General features: G+C 31.9%; 1 protein-coding gene and 1 long non-coding RNA gene across 3 annotated transcripts; one reads left to right on the forward strand and one right to left on the reverse strand.

Moving 5' to 3' along the window:
- Positions 1-299: 299 nt before the first annotated feature.
- On the reverse strand, positions 300-16,485 carry LOC134688416 (placenta-specific gene 8 protein-like). The gene is made up of 4 exons (XM_063549122.1): positions 16,380-16,485; positions 5,985-6,211; positions 1,190-1,329; positions 300-606 (listed from the first exon to the last, which is right to left on the reverse strand). Exons 2-4 carry the CDS (start codon positions 6,181-6,183, stop codon positions 514-516), a joined length of 432 nt encoding a protein of 143 aa, XP_063405192.1. The 5' UTR covers positions 6,184-6,211; positions 16,380-16,485; the 3' UTR covers positions 300-513.
- On the forward strand, positions 8,335-14,598 carry LOC134688418 (uncharacterized). 2 transcript variants are annotated; one of them, XR_010101813.1, is made up of 5 exons: positions 8,335-8,363; positions 9,879-10,005; positions 10,760-10,796; positions 11,827-12,166; positions 14,054-14,597. It is a non-coding gene; the product is annotated as an uncharacterized LOC134688418 (long non-coding RNA). The 2 variants fall into 2 exon arrangements; XR_010101814.1 differs by lacking the exon at positions 8,335-8,363 and adding an exon at positions 8,366-8,448 and having other exon boundaries at positions 14,054-14,598.
- Positions 16,486-18,013: the final 1,528 nt, after the last annotated feature.

An 18,013-nucleotide genomic window follows, 5' to 3' on the forward strand; every position in this document is an offset into this window, starting at 1 on the left:
TTTCAAAAATTCACAAGTTTTATAAACAGGTAATTTATAAATATGACCATATCAATAATAATTCGTGTCTGCACCGAAATATACACAAGAAACTAAAATCAAAAGTCATACATGACTACAAAAGACCAGATGCTCGTTACTGTGGACAGGCGCACAAAGGCGGCGGAGTTTAACATGTTTCTAAGATCTCAACCCTTGCCCAATATCTCTAGCCACTGTAAAAAACACAAAATTATACGCACAGTAAAACTAAATTTAAAAGAAGTAGCATATAACATACAAACGTAAAACTAAAGCAATATGTTCAAAATTAGTTGCTTTATTAAGAATCAATACATAAGCTCTTTTTATTAGATACAAATATAGTCAATAAATTTAGAAAACAAACAAACATTTTACACAAGTAGCAATTTTGTTTTCAAAGAAAGCATTATGGAACAAATAAATCGAAGCCATGTGATACTTTATACATTTGACTAAGTCACCTCCCCTAGCGCAATCAATACCAACTATTTAAAGTCCCATAGTTGTGAGTTCTCGTTGCTCCTGACAAGCGGCACATGCTGGACAACATGTAACGGACATGCAGTCAGAAAACATATCACCCTGAAATGTACAATATTTTACAATATCAATCTTCACAAACATTTTTTTAATTTTTATTTTGGCATTTGTTTCAATCCATACAGGAAATATTAAAAAGAGATTGATATCTTCTAAGATATGGAACACGAAGAACATATGGACGCCAATTCAATATCAACAATGAACTGGATATTAAGCGAAGTGATTTCTATCAATGGATGCGTCTCAATTTACAAACTCGTGATTTCAAAGAATTTGTAAGAGTTACATTTGAAGCAATTTATAAATGTTTTGTCATTTATCTTTGGGATAGCTCGTGCTCTAGTGTTGTGCTGTTGCACCGCCACTGTGCCATGTTACATGGAGGTGCCTTCATTTGTGTTGTTCTTTATTTTGAACATAAAGTAGGCCGTTATTTTTTTCGTGTGAAATGTTTTACATTTGTGATTACGCGGCATTTTTTACTGACTATACGGCATAGGCTTTGTTCATTGTTAATGGCCGTATGGTTACACATATTTGGTAATATCTGTGTCAATTTGATGTATTGTGGAGAGTTGGTATATTGGCAATCATACAACATTTTCTTTCTATATTGACCTACCCTTATTCCTCCAAGAGTCCTTATTCTGGTCCTGTAAGTGATGTCTGCAGCCGGTACAAAACAAAGTGTGAACCAACTTTCTCCTATTCTGCTCCCAATAGTACAGACTGAACAAGGGTAACAGAAACAGGTAAACGCCACTACAAGCAAAAACACATCATGTAACATGTGTTGAAATGTAAGTGATATATATATCTCGCTCCTGAAGCAAGAGTTTCTTATATTAAACTCTTAAATAATATTGCCTCTCACAAAAGGTAACGTGGATGCCAATACAAAAATTGAAGATGGATTTATACTATGCAATGGTAGTTATACGATTGTTAAACGGTAGTTTAATCTTATGCAATAACTTAATTTTATGAAAATATATCAGTACTGTAAAAACTATGACTAATGTAGCATCCATTTTCTAATAAAGAAAAAAAATCTGTACTGTGTTGACGACAAAATCTTATCATAGGTTGTTCTATTATGGGTTTTAATGATGGTGTTTTAACTTCACAGGGAAAGAAAGATTGTGACCCTCATTTTTGTCATGTAGGACGAAAGCGAAATTATTTAGAAGCAAATCATTAATTAGATATAGATGATGTGGTATGTGTTCATCTCTATAAAAATCACCAGTTGTGAAAGGTAAACCATTTTAGGTCAAAATAAGGCTTTCAACACGGAGCTTTGGCTGACGCAGAACAGCAAGCTATAAAGGGCAAAACCAGATTGTGTAAACAAAATTAATCAGGCAAACAAACAGTTTTAATCTACATAAAAAAGAGAAACCCTAATGAACCACATCAACAAACGACATCCACATAACAACGGGTTCTTGACTTAGTATAGGATCAAATGCAGCGATTTACAAATATTTTACAGGCGACAACCCTCACCCAAACTTGCAACAGTAGTGTAACATAACATCCTAGAAAGCCACAATTCAAATATATCACTTAAAATGGATTAATGCGGCACAATAAAATATTGACAAAACAGGTAAACCTAGACTATCAATAAAATTGAGAAAGGAAATAGGGAATGTGTCAAAGTGACAACAACCCATCCATAGAGCAGACAACAGCCGAAGGCCACCAATGGGTCTTCAGTGTAGCCAGAAACTCCGGAACCTATAGGTGTCCTTCATCTTGCTCCTTAAGAAATATGTATACTAGTACAGTGATAATGGACGTTATACATAACTCCGAACTGAATTATACATTAGAAACTAAAAATTAAAAATGATACAAGACTGACAAAGGCAAGAGGCTCATGACTTGGAACAGGCGCAAAATTGCGGCGGGGTTAAATATGTTGATGAGAGCTCAACCTCCCTCTTTACCAATAGCCAATGTAGAAAATATAAATACAATTTGTAAATCAATGTAAAACAAATGAGACAAAATGGCGTTAAATAATAAACATACACAGTTACCTTTACGTATCCTAATTTTGTTTCAGCAGTACGAGAAACTGTGACAGTTTACCGCTAGACTAAACACTTATCATAGGGGGTACATACAAAAAAATCTTGAACCAAGATATAACGCAAACCAAGCAAACATTAAATAACAAAAATACAAATCAACACGAAAGTACGACTTGGGAGAAATAAATTCATATCTGTATATATTTAAAAAAAAAAAAAAAAAAAAGATATTCCCAAGAATTATTCTTCGGCAGAAATTGGTCAGTAAGATTAATGCAGCAGCACAAATCTTTGTAAAATCTGTTATCATAAAATTTCATTATTAACCGTCAATAGGGCATCCATGTAAACACGGTTATTTCGAACCAATGATAAAGTTGTAACTAAAGCACGGCCGACACTCGGCTAACCGAGAGATAGGTCGGTTAATATATATTGAGTATACGGCTATATCGGCGGTGGGTCTGTTAATCGGGTTGGTTATACTTCTGTTAAGAGTAAAACTCACAATTTAATGTTAAACTCTGTTAAATATACAGATATTTTGGCACATTATGAGAATCACAGCAAAAAAAGAAAAGTGTCTGACAAAATGATATCTATCATAGAACATTTTCCACCATTAAAAAAAACGCATAGCCTGCGCAATTTCAAGTAAAACGAAAAGGCGTCGCGCAAGTATGTGGTTTTTATGCTTGTACGCATAGCAATATTTTAGATAAAAGGCCAAAAACCATTTTTAGATATGATTTAAAGAACACAAAGTAGTAGTTTGGTTCTAAAAAATCAATTGTCATTGATAAATATTTCATAATTGTTATATAAGTTGAGTTATACCACATTTTAATGAATATTAGGGGAATACAGTCTGTTAATGGGTTGGACAATTTAAATCGTGTCAGTTAAGAGTTATTTAGCCACGACAATAGTCTTACTACCTTGAGTTTATATTTTCACACTGAAAAAGATGAGATGTACTTATGACGAAAAAATTACAATACGGTGCAACAGTATCCTTATAGAAAGAGCACTTTTATTTAAAAAAAATTTTCTCTGCATTTCATTAAAAGGGTGTGTCACTTCTGACAAATAAGCGTTATATTGACTGATTGGCCGCTCGAATTCGCATGCATTTGTTATTTACGCCAAGTTATCAATCAGCCTTATTTTTTTGTCTGTTCAAAGTCTGTAACATCTATGAATCTGTCATGTGTTGCAATTCAGCTGGTTAAATTACATGCGTTTTCTTTGGAATACTAAGGCTTTTCTACCTCATAGATAACCTTATGCTGGCGTCACACATTGGCGGACAGACCAGCGTGCACAAACGTACAGAGAAAACTGACAAAGTCGGTATACGTTAGTTGCACGCAATAGGAACGCTTAGCAATCGTTCAAAGCGCGTTGCATAAGTTTGAAGTACGTCGAAATACAAAGGTAAAATTGAGAAAGGAAATGGGGAATGTGTCAAAGCGACAACAACCCAACCATAGAACAGGCAACAGACAAAGGCCACTAATGGGTCTTCAATGTAGAGAGAAACTCCCGCACCCGTAGGCGTCCTTCAGCTGGCCCCTTAAAAATTATACATACAAGGACAGTGATAATGGACGTCATAATAAACTCCGAATTAAACACAAGAAACTAAAATTAAAAATTATATAAGACTAACAAAGGCCAAAGGCTCCTGACTTGGGACAGGCGCAAAAACGGGAGGCGATAAACATGTTTATGAGATATCAACCCCCCTCTATACCTTTTTCAACTTTGATTTTGGTCGATTAAACATTTTTCGTAGACGAAATGCGTGTCTGGCGTAAATATAAGGCGCAAATATCAAATTTCAATATTGGTATCTATGAGGAGTTTATTTCCGGTATGTATTTTCCTTTGTACCGAGTCATCATTCTCATTTTCTGCCGCCTAAGGAAATGTCTGTACCAAGTTCTAAACCGTGGTTCTAAACAAGAAATAGACATTAGTAAGTTTTTTTATATTAGTGTTGGGTGCTGATTTAATGTGTAACAACAAGACAATTTTATATTCCTGTAAATCACAATAAATGCATACTATTAATTTTATTTTTCGAGTAATGATGTATTCCTATGATATCGTTAGTCATTTAGCCGACTCGCAGTCCGCAAACGTGCTTGTTTTTCTATCGAGTGACCTTCAAGGTGGTGTAGAGAAAGGTTGATGTTGAAAGGTTTGTCTATTATATTTGTTTGTATTATATGTTTGAAACATATTTCAGTTCATTTGATAAAAAAAATCAAAACATTACGAAGTTTATCTCTGATTTATGTACTTGTTAACTATGTAAATGACAAATTGGTGCAATTCATATCAACGAAACATAATCCACATGATATATGCGACCATTCTTTGATGAAATTAATATTACTTTGATTTAACACTTTTTTAAATTATTTCTATCAATTTTCAGATTCCATTGTCTAAACTTATGTTTCATTGTTTATGTGTTGTTTCCATTTATTCTAGCCACTAATATTGGGCCTATCTCTTTATTCAGATAACACCCCATATAGCAATTAAATTATACTTGTAATGTCATTCATAACTCTTAATAGACCAATTAACAGACCGAGTTTTATACATCCGACCAATTAACTGACCATATTTTTATAAAAAAAATGATTTATGTCACCAAAATACCGTTTTTCGTGTAGATTTTTCACATATTGATGTTAATATGGTAAACAAACATAATGCCAGTCTTTTTTCGATGTTCAAAAGATTGCATGCAAGTAAACTCAACCAACTTGTCATTTTTGTGTACATTGTGTGTGTGTAAAATGTGTATAAATTTACTGATGAGTAACTCGCCTTTTCATTTTATAGATCGTTTATTGAAGCTAGAAAAAAAATAATCACACCCCTGGATTCAGTACTCCAAATCATTTTGTCAGACATGAATAGTTTTTATGATATAAATATAACTAAAAAGTTATACAATGAAACAGGCTGACCTTGCACTGATTTTCACGATAACACCTGATTAACAGACTTTAGCCAACCCGATTAACAGACCCACCGCCGATATAGCCGCATACTCAATATAGATTAACTGACCTATCTCTCGGTTAGCCGAGTGTCGGCCGTGTAAAGAGGCATATTAAGTTTTCAGGTATTTAAACCTTTAACACAATTAGTTGACTATTCATCCTCGAACCAATATAGTCATGTTCATACCAAATATTAGGAGTTGTTCAGACCACAGTTGGTTATTATTTTTTTTTAACCTTTGGTGATTGATTAATTATTCTTGTTGTCTCCTTTAGGTTTTTCAAAACAAGTTGTGTGTTGTAGTTGTATATATTCAGACATATCCATGATCATAAGTTATTAACTTACTGCTTCCGATATCATCAGAACAATCTAAGAGTCCACTTGACCACTCTCTGGTTCCCTGTACAGTACCAACAAGTAATGGATTAGTGGGAACACTTGGTTGGTTAATGATCACAGTGGTATGCTGTTGCTGTTGTGGGGCCTGGAACTGACTCGACTGTTGTGGAGGAGAGGTCATTGCATATCCTTGATTTTGGGCCATATTTAGTTTCAGCGATTTTTTTTTAAATCTGAAATTATTAACAGTAAAATAAGTGCTCTTTCATATGTATGAGTAACATGAGGCTTATATTGACAAAAATATGTTATTAAAAAACCCAGACAGCTCCATAGTGTAAAGACAAAGTCCAAAGTACAAACAACAGCCTAAAATGAAGCAGACCAAAAAAACACCGCTCATGATGTGGCAAATAAAATCGTGTGCCCTCCTTTGGCAAAAATATTAGGACACAATGACGTGATTTATGTTTCAGTGGCATCATCTTCTGCTCATTCGATAAATGTTTAATATTGTAATAGATCAAGACCAACACTGATGGATAAATAGTGTATGGTTTCAGTAATACATTCGATGAACATGTATTTCTAGTAAAACTTAATTTTGACAATAAGTTAATATCTTCACAATATAGGAGAAATATTATTCAAAGTACCAACTACACCAGATGTGCATTTCGACAATACAGGTGTTTCCTTAAAAACAGGTTTTCTACATAAAGCAATGTATGCTACAAGTCAATAATATGTCAGTTGTAATCCATTCCAATTGTGTGTCTAATTTTGCCATTTGATTAGGGACTTTCCGTTGATGATTTTCCTAAGTTTGAGATGAACGTGTTTGTGGTTTCCTTACATGAATAGTCGTTTTACAATAAGCCAACTAAAATCTGATAAGAGTACCTCAAATATAAGCAACCCCGATCAATGAATCCACACTAGTTGCAAGTTATCTCATTAGAAATCAAACTGCATCCTATATTTGATAATGGACTCACACAAATGATTGATGATTTTTTTTTTAGACATGACAATAATACTTAAATAAAAGTCAACATTGATTACTTAGTATAAAACTAATTACGAATAATATTTTATTATCTGGTAGACTAAATTAATTTTAAAGATTTAAAGATTTAAAGACTGTTATATGTTATGGTATTGGGTAAGCCATATTATACAAACGAGAATCAGTATTTTATGTTCATTACTGTAGTACAAATAACTGGCTAAAAATCTATAAAATAATCCAATCTACACCCAAATTCGTTTTTTTCATTTGCCTTAATATGCGTTTTTATGACATGAACACATACTAGACTTATGTTATTGAAATTTGGTATAAGGTATTCAAATATAGAGTGTTTTTATATTTACCCTACAGGTAGTCAAATATAAGCAGTATCTAATTGTGAGAAAGAAAGAGACTAGAATAAACATATTTTAAAGATCAACATTGTAAGCGTAACCTTATTGACGACCTGTAAGCTAGATAAACGTGTGTGACGTTTACAAGGTAAAGGGTAGCAAAACGTATATGGCTTATTTTGACCGACCTCTCATGTCAATAAATAATCAAGAAATATACCCAGCGGAATATAATAAACTTTTATATGAAGCAAGTGCTCAACCTGTTATGACACAACATACTAAAATCAGTGATATAATATTCAGATAAGTGATAGGGACAAAATCTACAATTTAGCAGGCTGGAGTACTTTTTTTTGCTATATTAATTTTGCAAATATTGAAAACATATTTTTTTTTTAAATGTGATGGATTTCCTGTTTTCGATTAACACCATTAATGAAAAGAGGCTCACGGGAGGATGCTCAATAATGTTTTGAAATGCAAATTAAAAACCACAATAGATCATAGAATTCAATCAAGATGACTCACTCCCACGAACTTCATTATACACTTTAATAAAAGACAGTGTTTTTATTTTCTTATATGATTAAAAAAAAAATGAGACTGTTTGTTCTTGTATGCTATAGACAATAAAAAATAACCTATTTCAAGGTTTACTTTCTGTTTGATCGATATCAAAGTCATCTTTCTATGTCCTTCCTATAATTTGCACAAACAACTTAAAATAAAATTTAACAAAAAACTACGTTATGCATACATATGTATTGTAAGTACTGATACGGCTATTCTAATTGGAATTTGTTTATAAATAATTAAAATATACTAGAATGGGCTTGCTTGTTTATATTCAAATAACCATGCACCGCTATAAACAATCCTAAATATAATATGACACATAATGCATCATACCACTATCTCATAATATAAAAATAGATAATGACGTAAAACAAACAGGTATTTAAATAACGAAACAAACATAAATAGCATAAGGGGTAAACGTTTGAGTAAGATGAGGTATACATATGGTTTAATTTATATAAGTTTTATTTAACATTGATCATTAATTCACAATTATCAATATGAAGTAAAATATAATAATGTAAGAATATATTTCTAGACATAGTAATTGATTATCAGGTAGCCATAATTATTTGATTGGCAAACAGCACCTAATATGATTAAAAAAGAAACCGCTTTGGTTTTTTTTCAGAAACTTATTTATAAATACAACCTTATCAAATATTATTTAATGTTTAATATATTCTATGGTTATACGATGTTTAGTAAAAATTCCAAAAAGAAAAACAACCTGAAGATATATTTGAAATTTTATTAGTCTTTAGTTTTACCATTTAGCTTTTCTTCTCTGCTTGGGATGGGATTGAGTAATGAGCTAAAAGTCATTGATAGAAAGGATTTTTGTGTTTCATTCATGTAAACAACTTAAACCAGGAAGTAAAAATCTATATTTGGAATGGTCTATATTTAGAACTAGTAGTACCTTTTCAAAAAGCTAAAGTGGCCATCATTTTTATGAGCCTTACGTTTACTAGACGACTGAGTTTCTCAAACACATTAAGGACTTTATTTGCGGTCGGTCTGTTGCCTTTATTTAAACTTAGTTAATAGTTCGGGTCTATTGTATGCTACAAAGATATTCAATAGCCTATGCAGTCAAGGTAAAATATGGAAAGATACATATAGATTGTTAAAAGATATAAGACTATGTGATAAAGTGTCAACCTCCAATGAGGACCCTTTACTCACACCGAATAAGACTACAGGGGGCACCAAAATGAGTAATGTTAAAGAATAAAAGCAGGAATTCCAACTGTTGTATCTATATATAAAAATGAGAAATGAGAAGCATCAACAAACGGGCATACCTATAAAAATTAAATTGAGTGGAGAATGTCGTATTGGATGAGATGCTGTGATAGGATCAGTTTTCTCACATTTTGTGTACACTGTTACACTTCTTTATAAATGATCGTCCAAAGAATGTTCTTTTTGTATGTGTACATGAAGTCGTCAGACATTTTCGACTCTATTCGTGCATGATTTAAAGTAAGCAAGAAAAAATGACGTCATAAAAAGTAAAGTCACAACATTATTGAACACAGAGGAAAATCAAAACGGGAATTCCATACGGCAAACTTGGTTCAAAAATTTTCAAATGTAGGAAATGGTGGATTGAACCTGGTTTAATAGCGCTAAACCTCTCACTTTATACGACAGTCTCAACAAATTCCGTTATATTTATATGATGCATGAACGTCTTTATAAAAATAATTACTAACCAACCGGTTAGGGAAAGGTAGTGTTTGCTAATAATTCGAGAGAAATAGATATTTAAATGCATTAGTCAGAAAAGAAAAAGAAAGAAAAACCACAACAATACAAATGACAGTTACAAACAACTACAAGGAACATTCAAGACTGATAGGCACGATTTTCACTAAATCCTGGGTTGATAAATCTCGACAAAAATTCAAACTAGCTATTTAATTCATTATATTATTTTAATAGGAGCTAGCAAAAGATGTCATCATACCTATCATGTAGCGCATTGAACTTCATCAATCACGCGTAGGATGGCAAGAGGAAACTGAATTTTCCATTGAAGAATATAAATAGAAAGAGCAACAACTTAGTGGTAAGGGTATTTATAACAGTTTTTACCATTGTTGATAATGATGTATATGGTTTAAACATCGGCAAACTACTGTTGCTAACATTGAGATATATTCGTAAATTCATAGATAACTATGTAAGACAGAGACGCAAAGCAAAGCATCAAATTGATAACTTATAACTATAAGTACTAGTCGAACGCAAACTGAAAATCCCCAAAACAAACAAAAAAATATCAAAAGACAAAAAATAGTTTATCAAATATAACACAACATGCTAAATATAGAGCATCAATAACCGTACCGAAAAAAAATTACGTGGGTGATGCATGATCTCATTTGATCGGGAGTGTAACGCATATTCTGAAAAACAATTTCCCCAATTACGTGGTTCATGAAAGTTAGTGAGAGGTCAACAATGTTTAGAAAATTTTCCAGAATTGTTCAATACATGTAGTTGAGTCAGTAATAGTAGAAGCGGTCAAAGCCACTTAAATGCATAACACATAAACATAACTTGTCTAATTACAAACAATGATATGTTCAAAATTGTATATATCTCCTACGAATGAACAGAACTATAAATCAGTGAGGTATTTCAATTGAAAGGATTGTAGATTTTTTTTAATTTGTTTGTTCGTATTTCGCATTGTTACAATCTTGGAATAAGAATATTTATGAAATTGTTGTTATTGATTTGAAAGCAAAATATCGTGTATCATATAACCATTCATTACCTGTATAGTAAAAGTATCTTTTTTATATTTCTATTTGCAGTAAGGAGCCTGATGGTCATGAGCAGAAGTGACTCAAAGTAAGATTTATCAAAACACAAAGGAAACCCATATTCATTGTATATATTAGGTACATTCATATGCATAGATAATGCCTAACATACAAGTATGACGTATTATATCAAAATCTTCCAAATCAAATGCAGATATGAAAAGAAAAGCAAAACATTTTGTTGGAAAAAAAATCCTATGTTAGTACATTGATATTAGTATATTGGTGTTCAAAGGCACGAAAATGAAATGTCCTATACCAGGAGGAAAACGTTAAACATTTTGGCCACGAACATCACTGAAAAGACATGTATTGTCGAAATGCGCATCTGATGCAGGAAAATTGGTACCGTTAATGTTATTGCATGTCTTAATTGTATTACAAAAGTAACAAATTTACTGCACTTTATCAAAATTATATTTACGCCATTGGATTTGAGAATTAAAATTATCAATATAGAATCGCCCTAATATAATAAAGGCAAAAGCAGTATACCGCTGTTCGAAATTCATAAATCGATCGAGAAAAAACAAATCAGATTTACAAACTAAAACTGAGTGAAACACATCAAATATGAGAGGAGAACTACGGCACAACAGAAATACAACACTTAATTATAACACCTATATAAACGAACTATAATATAACACTGGCCATGTTCTGACTTAGTACTGGACATTTTAAGTAAACAATTGTGAGTTGGAACTAATTTTGCGGCTAGCTAAACCTCATGCTTATTTGGCAATGTTAGACAACATTACATGACAGGGCTACAGTTCAAATAAATACAGGAACATTGAGGATCAGGCTTATAATGTAATACACTATAAGTGCGTTCCATCTTCCTAAGACTCACCAGTGACGCTCATATAAAAAAAGTAAAGAAAGCAAAACAAGTACAAAGTTATAGATCATTGGTGACCGAAAATTCTAAAGATTGGTGCTAAATACGGCTAAGATTATCTATGTCTGGGATAATTCGGCATAATAATTTTATTATTTGTCAAAATAAGGGTACAGCAGTTGATGTTGTTGTATTATATTTCACACTCTCTTAGTTGCAAATGAAGGCAGGAATTGATGAAAGAACGGAAACGAGCAGGAACGGCTATGATCTTACTGATGGGGATATAGATACAGCGGACAATTCAAAATGTGCACTTCAAAGATATTCAAAACGTTTTTCATACATTAATTATAGACTTAATACGTTTCACAACTGGACACCAACTGTTAATATGTGGCCAAAGCATCTCGCAGAAGCTGGGTATATACTTGTTAATGGAAATATAATTCAGTGTTATGAGTGCGCTTCAATATTAGAAGTGGGTAGCATTCACGGAATTATAAATCCTTTAGAAATACATCACCGAACTTCTCCATTCTGCAAATTCATACGTGAGTACATGTAAGATGTGTTACAAACTGTCATTTGTTTTCTTGAATGTTTCTACTTTTTTAAACAAAAAGTTAAATGAGGATATTTAAATCATGTTTAGGTTCAATCAAGATTTTTTTTTCAGAGATTGAACTTAAGAAAAATAATCATGCATCCTCTCCTTCTTTTAAGGGACACTAGCTGTCAAATTAATGTTCATTGATTTGGCTCAAATTCTCATATTTGATTTATTTAAGGAATGACTGTAATATTTTTTTCAGTCTATGAAGAAATAACATAAAAAATGTGGTGCACACTGAATAAAGCGCGTAGCGGGTTATTTAACAGTGTGCACCAAATTTTTTATATTATTTCGAATAGACAGAAAAAATATTACATTCATTTCTTATAATTTAATTCTAAGTTCCTATTTCAACCGTAGAAAACTATGAAAAAAACGTTGATGACGTCGCGATCACATGACTAAATAATGTCTATGGGCTCATAACAAAATAACGTCAACCAATCAGAAGACGCGTTACATCCAAAAATAAATTACATTAATGTAAAACATTAATCAAAACTATAACAAGTATAAAAAATATAATTTAATTATCATTGATATGGTTATATTTATAAATTAACTGTTTACAAAATGTTGATTTTTTTTTAAATACTAAGGCTTTTCTACCTCAGGCATAGATTACCTTAGCTGTATGTGGCAAAACTTTTAGGAATTTAGGTCCTCAATGCTTTTCAACTTCGTACTTTATTTGACCTTTTTATTTTTTTTGGATTCGAGCGTCACTGATGAGTCTTTTGTAGACAATACGTGCGTCTGGCGTGTATAAAAAAGTTAGTCCTGGTCTCTATGATGAGTTTATTTACAGGGTATGGACTGTATGATATGTAGCTTTTTTTATGTTTAGCTTTGTCTAGACGCCATCTATTTAATTATTTAGTTGACAACTAGAAAACCTCGAATGTTAAATAAACGATAGAAACATTAATATAGATATAAAATTATTAATCGAACTTGATAGTGCTCGGTTCTAAGAAAAAAACATTAGAAATTCATAATGTATTACAAAACAACACATGCACAGTCCTTGTGATAAAATTCCCTAAGACGAAAAGTAACGAAAACATATACAGCTCTTCATATCGTCTATTTTGTTCTGCTAAAATACATTGTACTTATTCGTTGTGAGAATTGTCTTTTTATAGAGTGGGTAAACTTTAAATTGTAGAACAATAATGGTTTTCCTCCAAACAAATATGTACTTTTCTATACAATGTATAGATGGGGTACATATATAATTGCCAATGAGATAACTTTTCACCAGACTTCAAATGTTAAAGCAATTAAATGTCACATAGAGCCTTCAGCAATAAAATATATTACCGTATAACAGCTTCAAAAGACTTGAAATCAGACAATAATTAAAACGAGCAAACAAAAAAACTAATGTATACAATACAGTTCAAGAAAAAGGAAAAAAACACGAACGATTTTTCTGAATGTGAAACATGTTTAGAGTGCCTAAACCAGCCTCTCACCATTGGCAGTGCTGTTAAAACACACAAACAATAACAAATAGTTATCAAAGGTACCAGGATTATGATTTAATACGCCAGACACGCGTTTCGTCTTCATAAGACTCATCAGTGACGCTCATATTAAAATATTTTAAAGCCAAACAAGTACAAAGATGAAGAGCATTGCGGATCCAAAATTATGAAAAGGTGGGCCAAATACGACTAATGTAATATATGCCTAGAATAAGGAAATCCTTAAGCTTAGTTTTTCGAAAAATCAAAGTTTTGTAAACAGGAAATTAATAAAAATGACCACATTATTGATATTACAAATTATTCATGTAAATCATTAACATCATTTTTTACAGGCATTCAAAAGTTAAAGAAAGAGAATAAGGATCTCAGGGATGCATTTATATGTTTTCAATGCAGAAAACGTCATTTATCATACGTCTTGATACCATGTAGCCATGTTGCTTGTGACAAATGTTATGTCACTAACGTCTGCTTATGTAAAATCCTGGTGGAAGATAGACATGCTGTAGTATTACCACTAGCATTTAGAAATCAACAATTGTATGATACATAATTTCTGGGTGTAGTTATTTGACGTCATTTATTCGTTGGTTGAGCATAAAATCAACGTCAGTTAATTGTGTTTGTCTCGCTCAGGGATGCACTGTATACCACCCTTGCCGTGTCATATAAAAATATCTTAAACTATATATCTGTTTGGAATAAAAAAAATCACAGGTCTTCGAAATATGTTTTAAAACATATAAAAGCATAGATTTGGACAATATGTTTTTATATAGTTAAAAGATAAATACCAACTTAATCAATGTTTATTACCTACAAATACACTTCTGTTAAGTGTCCAGTACACAACAAACACAACTGAATTAATCGCAATAATATTCATCAGACCTTTATATCTTATTTGATTATTTAATGGTTATTTTTTTCATATGACCTTTATTTTTTTACCAGAATGATTTCTTGTCAACTGATAATCAGCTGCAAAAAAAGCAGCAAATAAATATTTCCTGCTCATTACTGGTTAGGTCTACTTTCCTCGAGTAGGTCAAACTTGCCGCCTTCATATTTTTTTTACAACTTATGTTTTCATCATCACTTTCCGTTCCAAATTTAATTATCTAGCTTTACACGTTTTAAACATGTTTTTCATTTATGCTGATCCTAATCATCAATATTATGTTATGTTTAATCTGATATATTTGTTATTTTCTATTTCCGATTTTGTCCCAACTAATGTTTTAAACCTTATCAACAATTCAGTATTGCAGCACATGCCTTAGTTTCAATTTAAAAAGAAGGAAGTTACACAAACTGTACTTTCTATTAAAGTGTGTGTATCTACCAGAACAAGATGCAACAAAGAAATAAAAAAATCACAATAAAGTCAAATAAATATAAAAAAACAATTATCAAGACACTGATAAAATGTTTTTTTTAAATTAAAAATGTCAATGGTATTACTCAAATATTTCTTATATATAGTCAAACAACAACTCTATATTTTATTTCTCTAATTCTATGGAAATTTACCTCTTTCTGAACCCATTGTATAAAAACAATTAATCAACATGTGGTCGCTGGTGATCTCAAAAGATTATTGGATGATTTTAAGGGACATGGCCTTTTGAGCTTACTGGATGAATCAAAATATGCTAACAGGTGTTTATGAAATTTACAACTTCGTGCGATGTGAAAGGCACACGAAGGGGATTTATGGTTAACAAGAAAAGAAAATGTATTTGTAATCATTAGAAAAACAGATTCTGACATGTGCATAGTTACTCCGATAGTTATAAATTATAAATTTTAAAATCCTCGACGAGACGGCTCGGACTTTAAAATTGATAATTGAACTATCTCGATTGGATAATTCCAATAATCCAGTACTAGTGGTATCAATGTAAGAATCTATATTTATTGTCTTGCTGGTCATTATTTTCTGTTAATAATTTTCTTTTTTCTTTGACAATTCTACAAAAAAATAATAAATAAAATGTGCGGAAACAAATGAAATTTCAATTTTATAAGTTATAAATGGGGATAACTGTAGAACGGTCAGAGACTAAACATGCGCACTGCAAGATTATATTTAAGTCTGCGAGTTTGTGTTCTTAGCAATGTGTATGAGTTTCATAAATTGTAATCAACACTGCAATTCGAACTTCGAAAATGTAAAAGTTTCTTAAAAATTGGTTTACATCAGATCTACCGATCAGTTTCTATGTTGTGTTTTGTGTACTATTGTTTGTCTGTTTGTTTTTTTCTTTTTTTGTCCTTTCGTTGTCTGTCTATTTTCGATCTATGAACCTGAATTAACCTCTGGTATATTTCGCCCCTCTTTTAAGCAAGAGTGGAAAAAACAAACATTGGACGCTCAGACGAGCTGACAAACAAACAAGGGTTACACTTAATGCATCCGTTGTCTACAGCAGAAGCATAAACCTTAAAAAAAATGAAACAAAATGCACAAAATAAAGTATACAGAAATGAAGGAAATAAGCCCCCCCCTCCTCCCCCCCCCCCCCCCCGTTTGACACCTCCTTAAGTGCTTTGGCGCAACCCTTCACTTAAGATAACAACTGACCAGTCCTTAAAGTTATAAATTTCATATTGTGAAATTTGTGAATAGCATTTTGAAACGATTCTCTTTCCTACCTTTGTTTCTTTATAGTCCACAAAATAATATTTTTTTCAACTTACGAATAGAAAGTTCATCAGGAAATGAAAGTTAAGTGAAGTTTACTAGGAAATAGCGTTTCATTTAGAGAAACTAGGGGCTACTATTCTAGGGGGAAATAATAGTGTGCTGTTCGTCTCGTGATAATACCCATAAAAGGACATATGTGTATCATTGTATGTATTACCTCATGATATGTGCGCTCTATTAATGCATTGACCTGTTTGTCATGTATCATAGAAAGATAACCACATGAAGGGAGCGCTGCAGAAGTCTGCATCAGTTGTCATGAGGCCCACGTGTGTCTTTTATAATTTCATATTAACATGTTGTCCTTGGACTTTTGGCTTATTGAAATACTAAGTTAGACAATATTTAATTCTGAAATTTAATCACCTCCTTTAACCATATTTCACTATGAGTTACTGTTCATGACACTATTGGATGTGAAATACTTATCATACGCATACGTTCTATGTAAAGTCGAACGATCTTGAAGCGTATTCAACGTGACCTTAACGTGTCTCAAACGTATCTGTAGCGCGTTAAACGTGCTTTGCGCGTATGTATTACGTGCGTGTAGTGAACAGGTACACGCTAGACACACGCCTCAGCTGGATGATGTGTTTCTCTCGGTTTTAGTTTGTAATCCGGATTTATTTTCTTTCAATATATTGATGACTTTTGAACAGCGGTATACTACTGCAGCCTTTATGTATCCATTTTTTTAAATTGGTTTTATGTTATATAATCTTAAATTATGCTTGTTGACATTTGTTGTGTACTGATCTTTCAGTTATATATCTGACAGATACATTTGGTGATTTTCTCACTTTATTGTCATATTTTGCCCGTTCGAGTTTCTATTGGTGCGAAGATCTGACAACAATAATAGGTGATTTATAAGTTTATGAATAAAACGTACAAAATGGTATGTATACAGTTATAATTATGAGTTAAAGTTTAGATCTTTAACGACTCGTCTGCTCATTAATTGTATGAGGATAACGAAATTAGAGATCTGCATGTTAATGAGATTAAGTTAATATTATTAGAAAGCTTAAAAGTAGATATTTTCTTGTACATTTTTGAGAGATAACTTTATTTAAGTCTATTTGACTATGTCTATTATGAAACAAATTCCTGCACGTAAAACCTCCATATGTGCAAATTCGAACTTCCTTAATTCTACCAAGCAATGTTTATGATGTTGGAGGGATATCATTCCAACTTATTGTTATCCGATCGTTAATGTGCTTCAATTTTTAGTTTTGTGATTAGTTCAGAGATTTCCCGTTTTGAATTTTTCACATGGACTTCTGTAATTTTTCTTGTTTTACTTTTTTATATTCTGCATCAATATGCTATCAACATGTAAGTTTGCATTTGGTTTAGAATTATGGTAATTTGTTTTATAAGATTTAGATCATGTTTAGGAAAATAAATCCATACAAGTACCAGAAAATGGCAATTTATATAATTCTGACAAAATAAAGAAATGTTCAATTTCAACCTTTTGACGAAAACTGCACTGTACGAATTATTGACGACCGGTCAAATCAGAAAGTACAGGCCATAAGCTTTCGAATGATATTTAATATAGCCGTATGTA

Source organism: Mytilus trossulus, chromosome 10 (assembly GCF_036588685.1).
Source record: "Mytilus trossulus isolate FHL-02 chromosome 10, PNRI_Mtr1.1.1.hap1, whole genome shotgun sequence".
NCBI lineage: Eukaryota > Metazoa > Mollusca > Bivalvia > Mytilida > Mytilidae > Mytilus > Mytilus trossulus.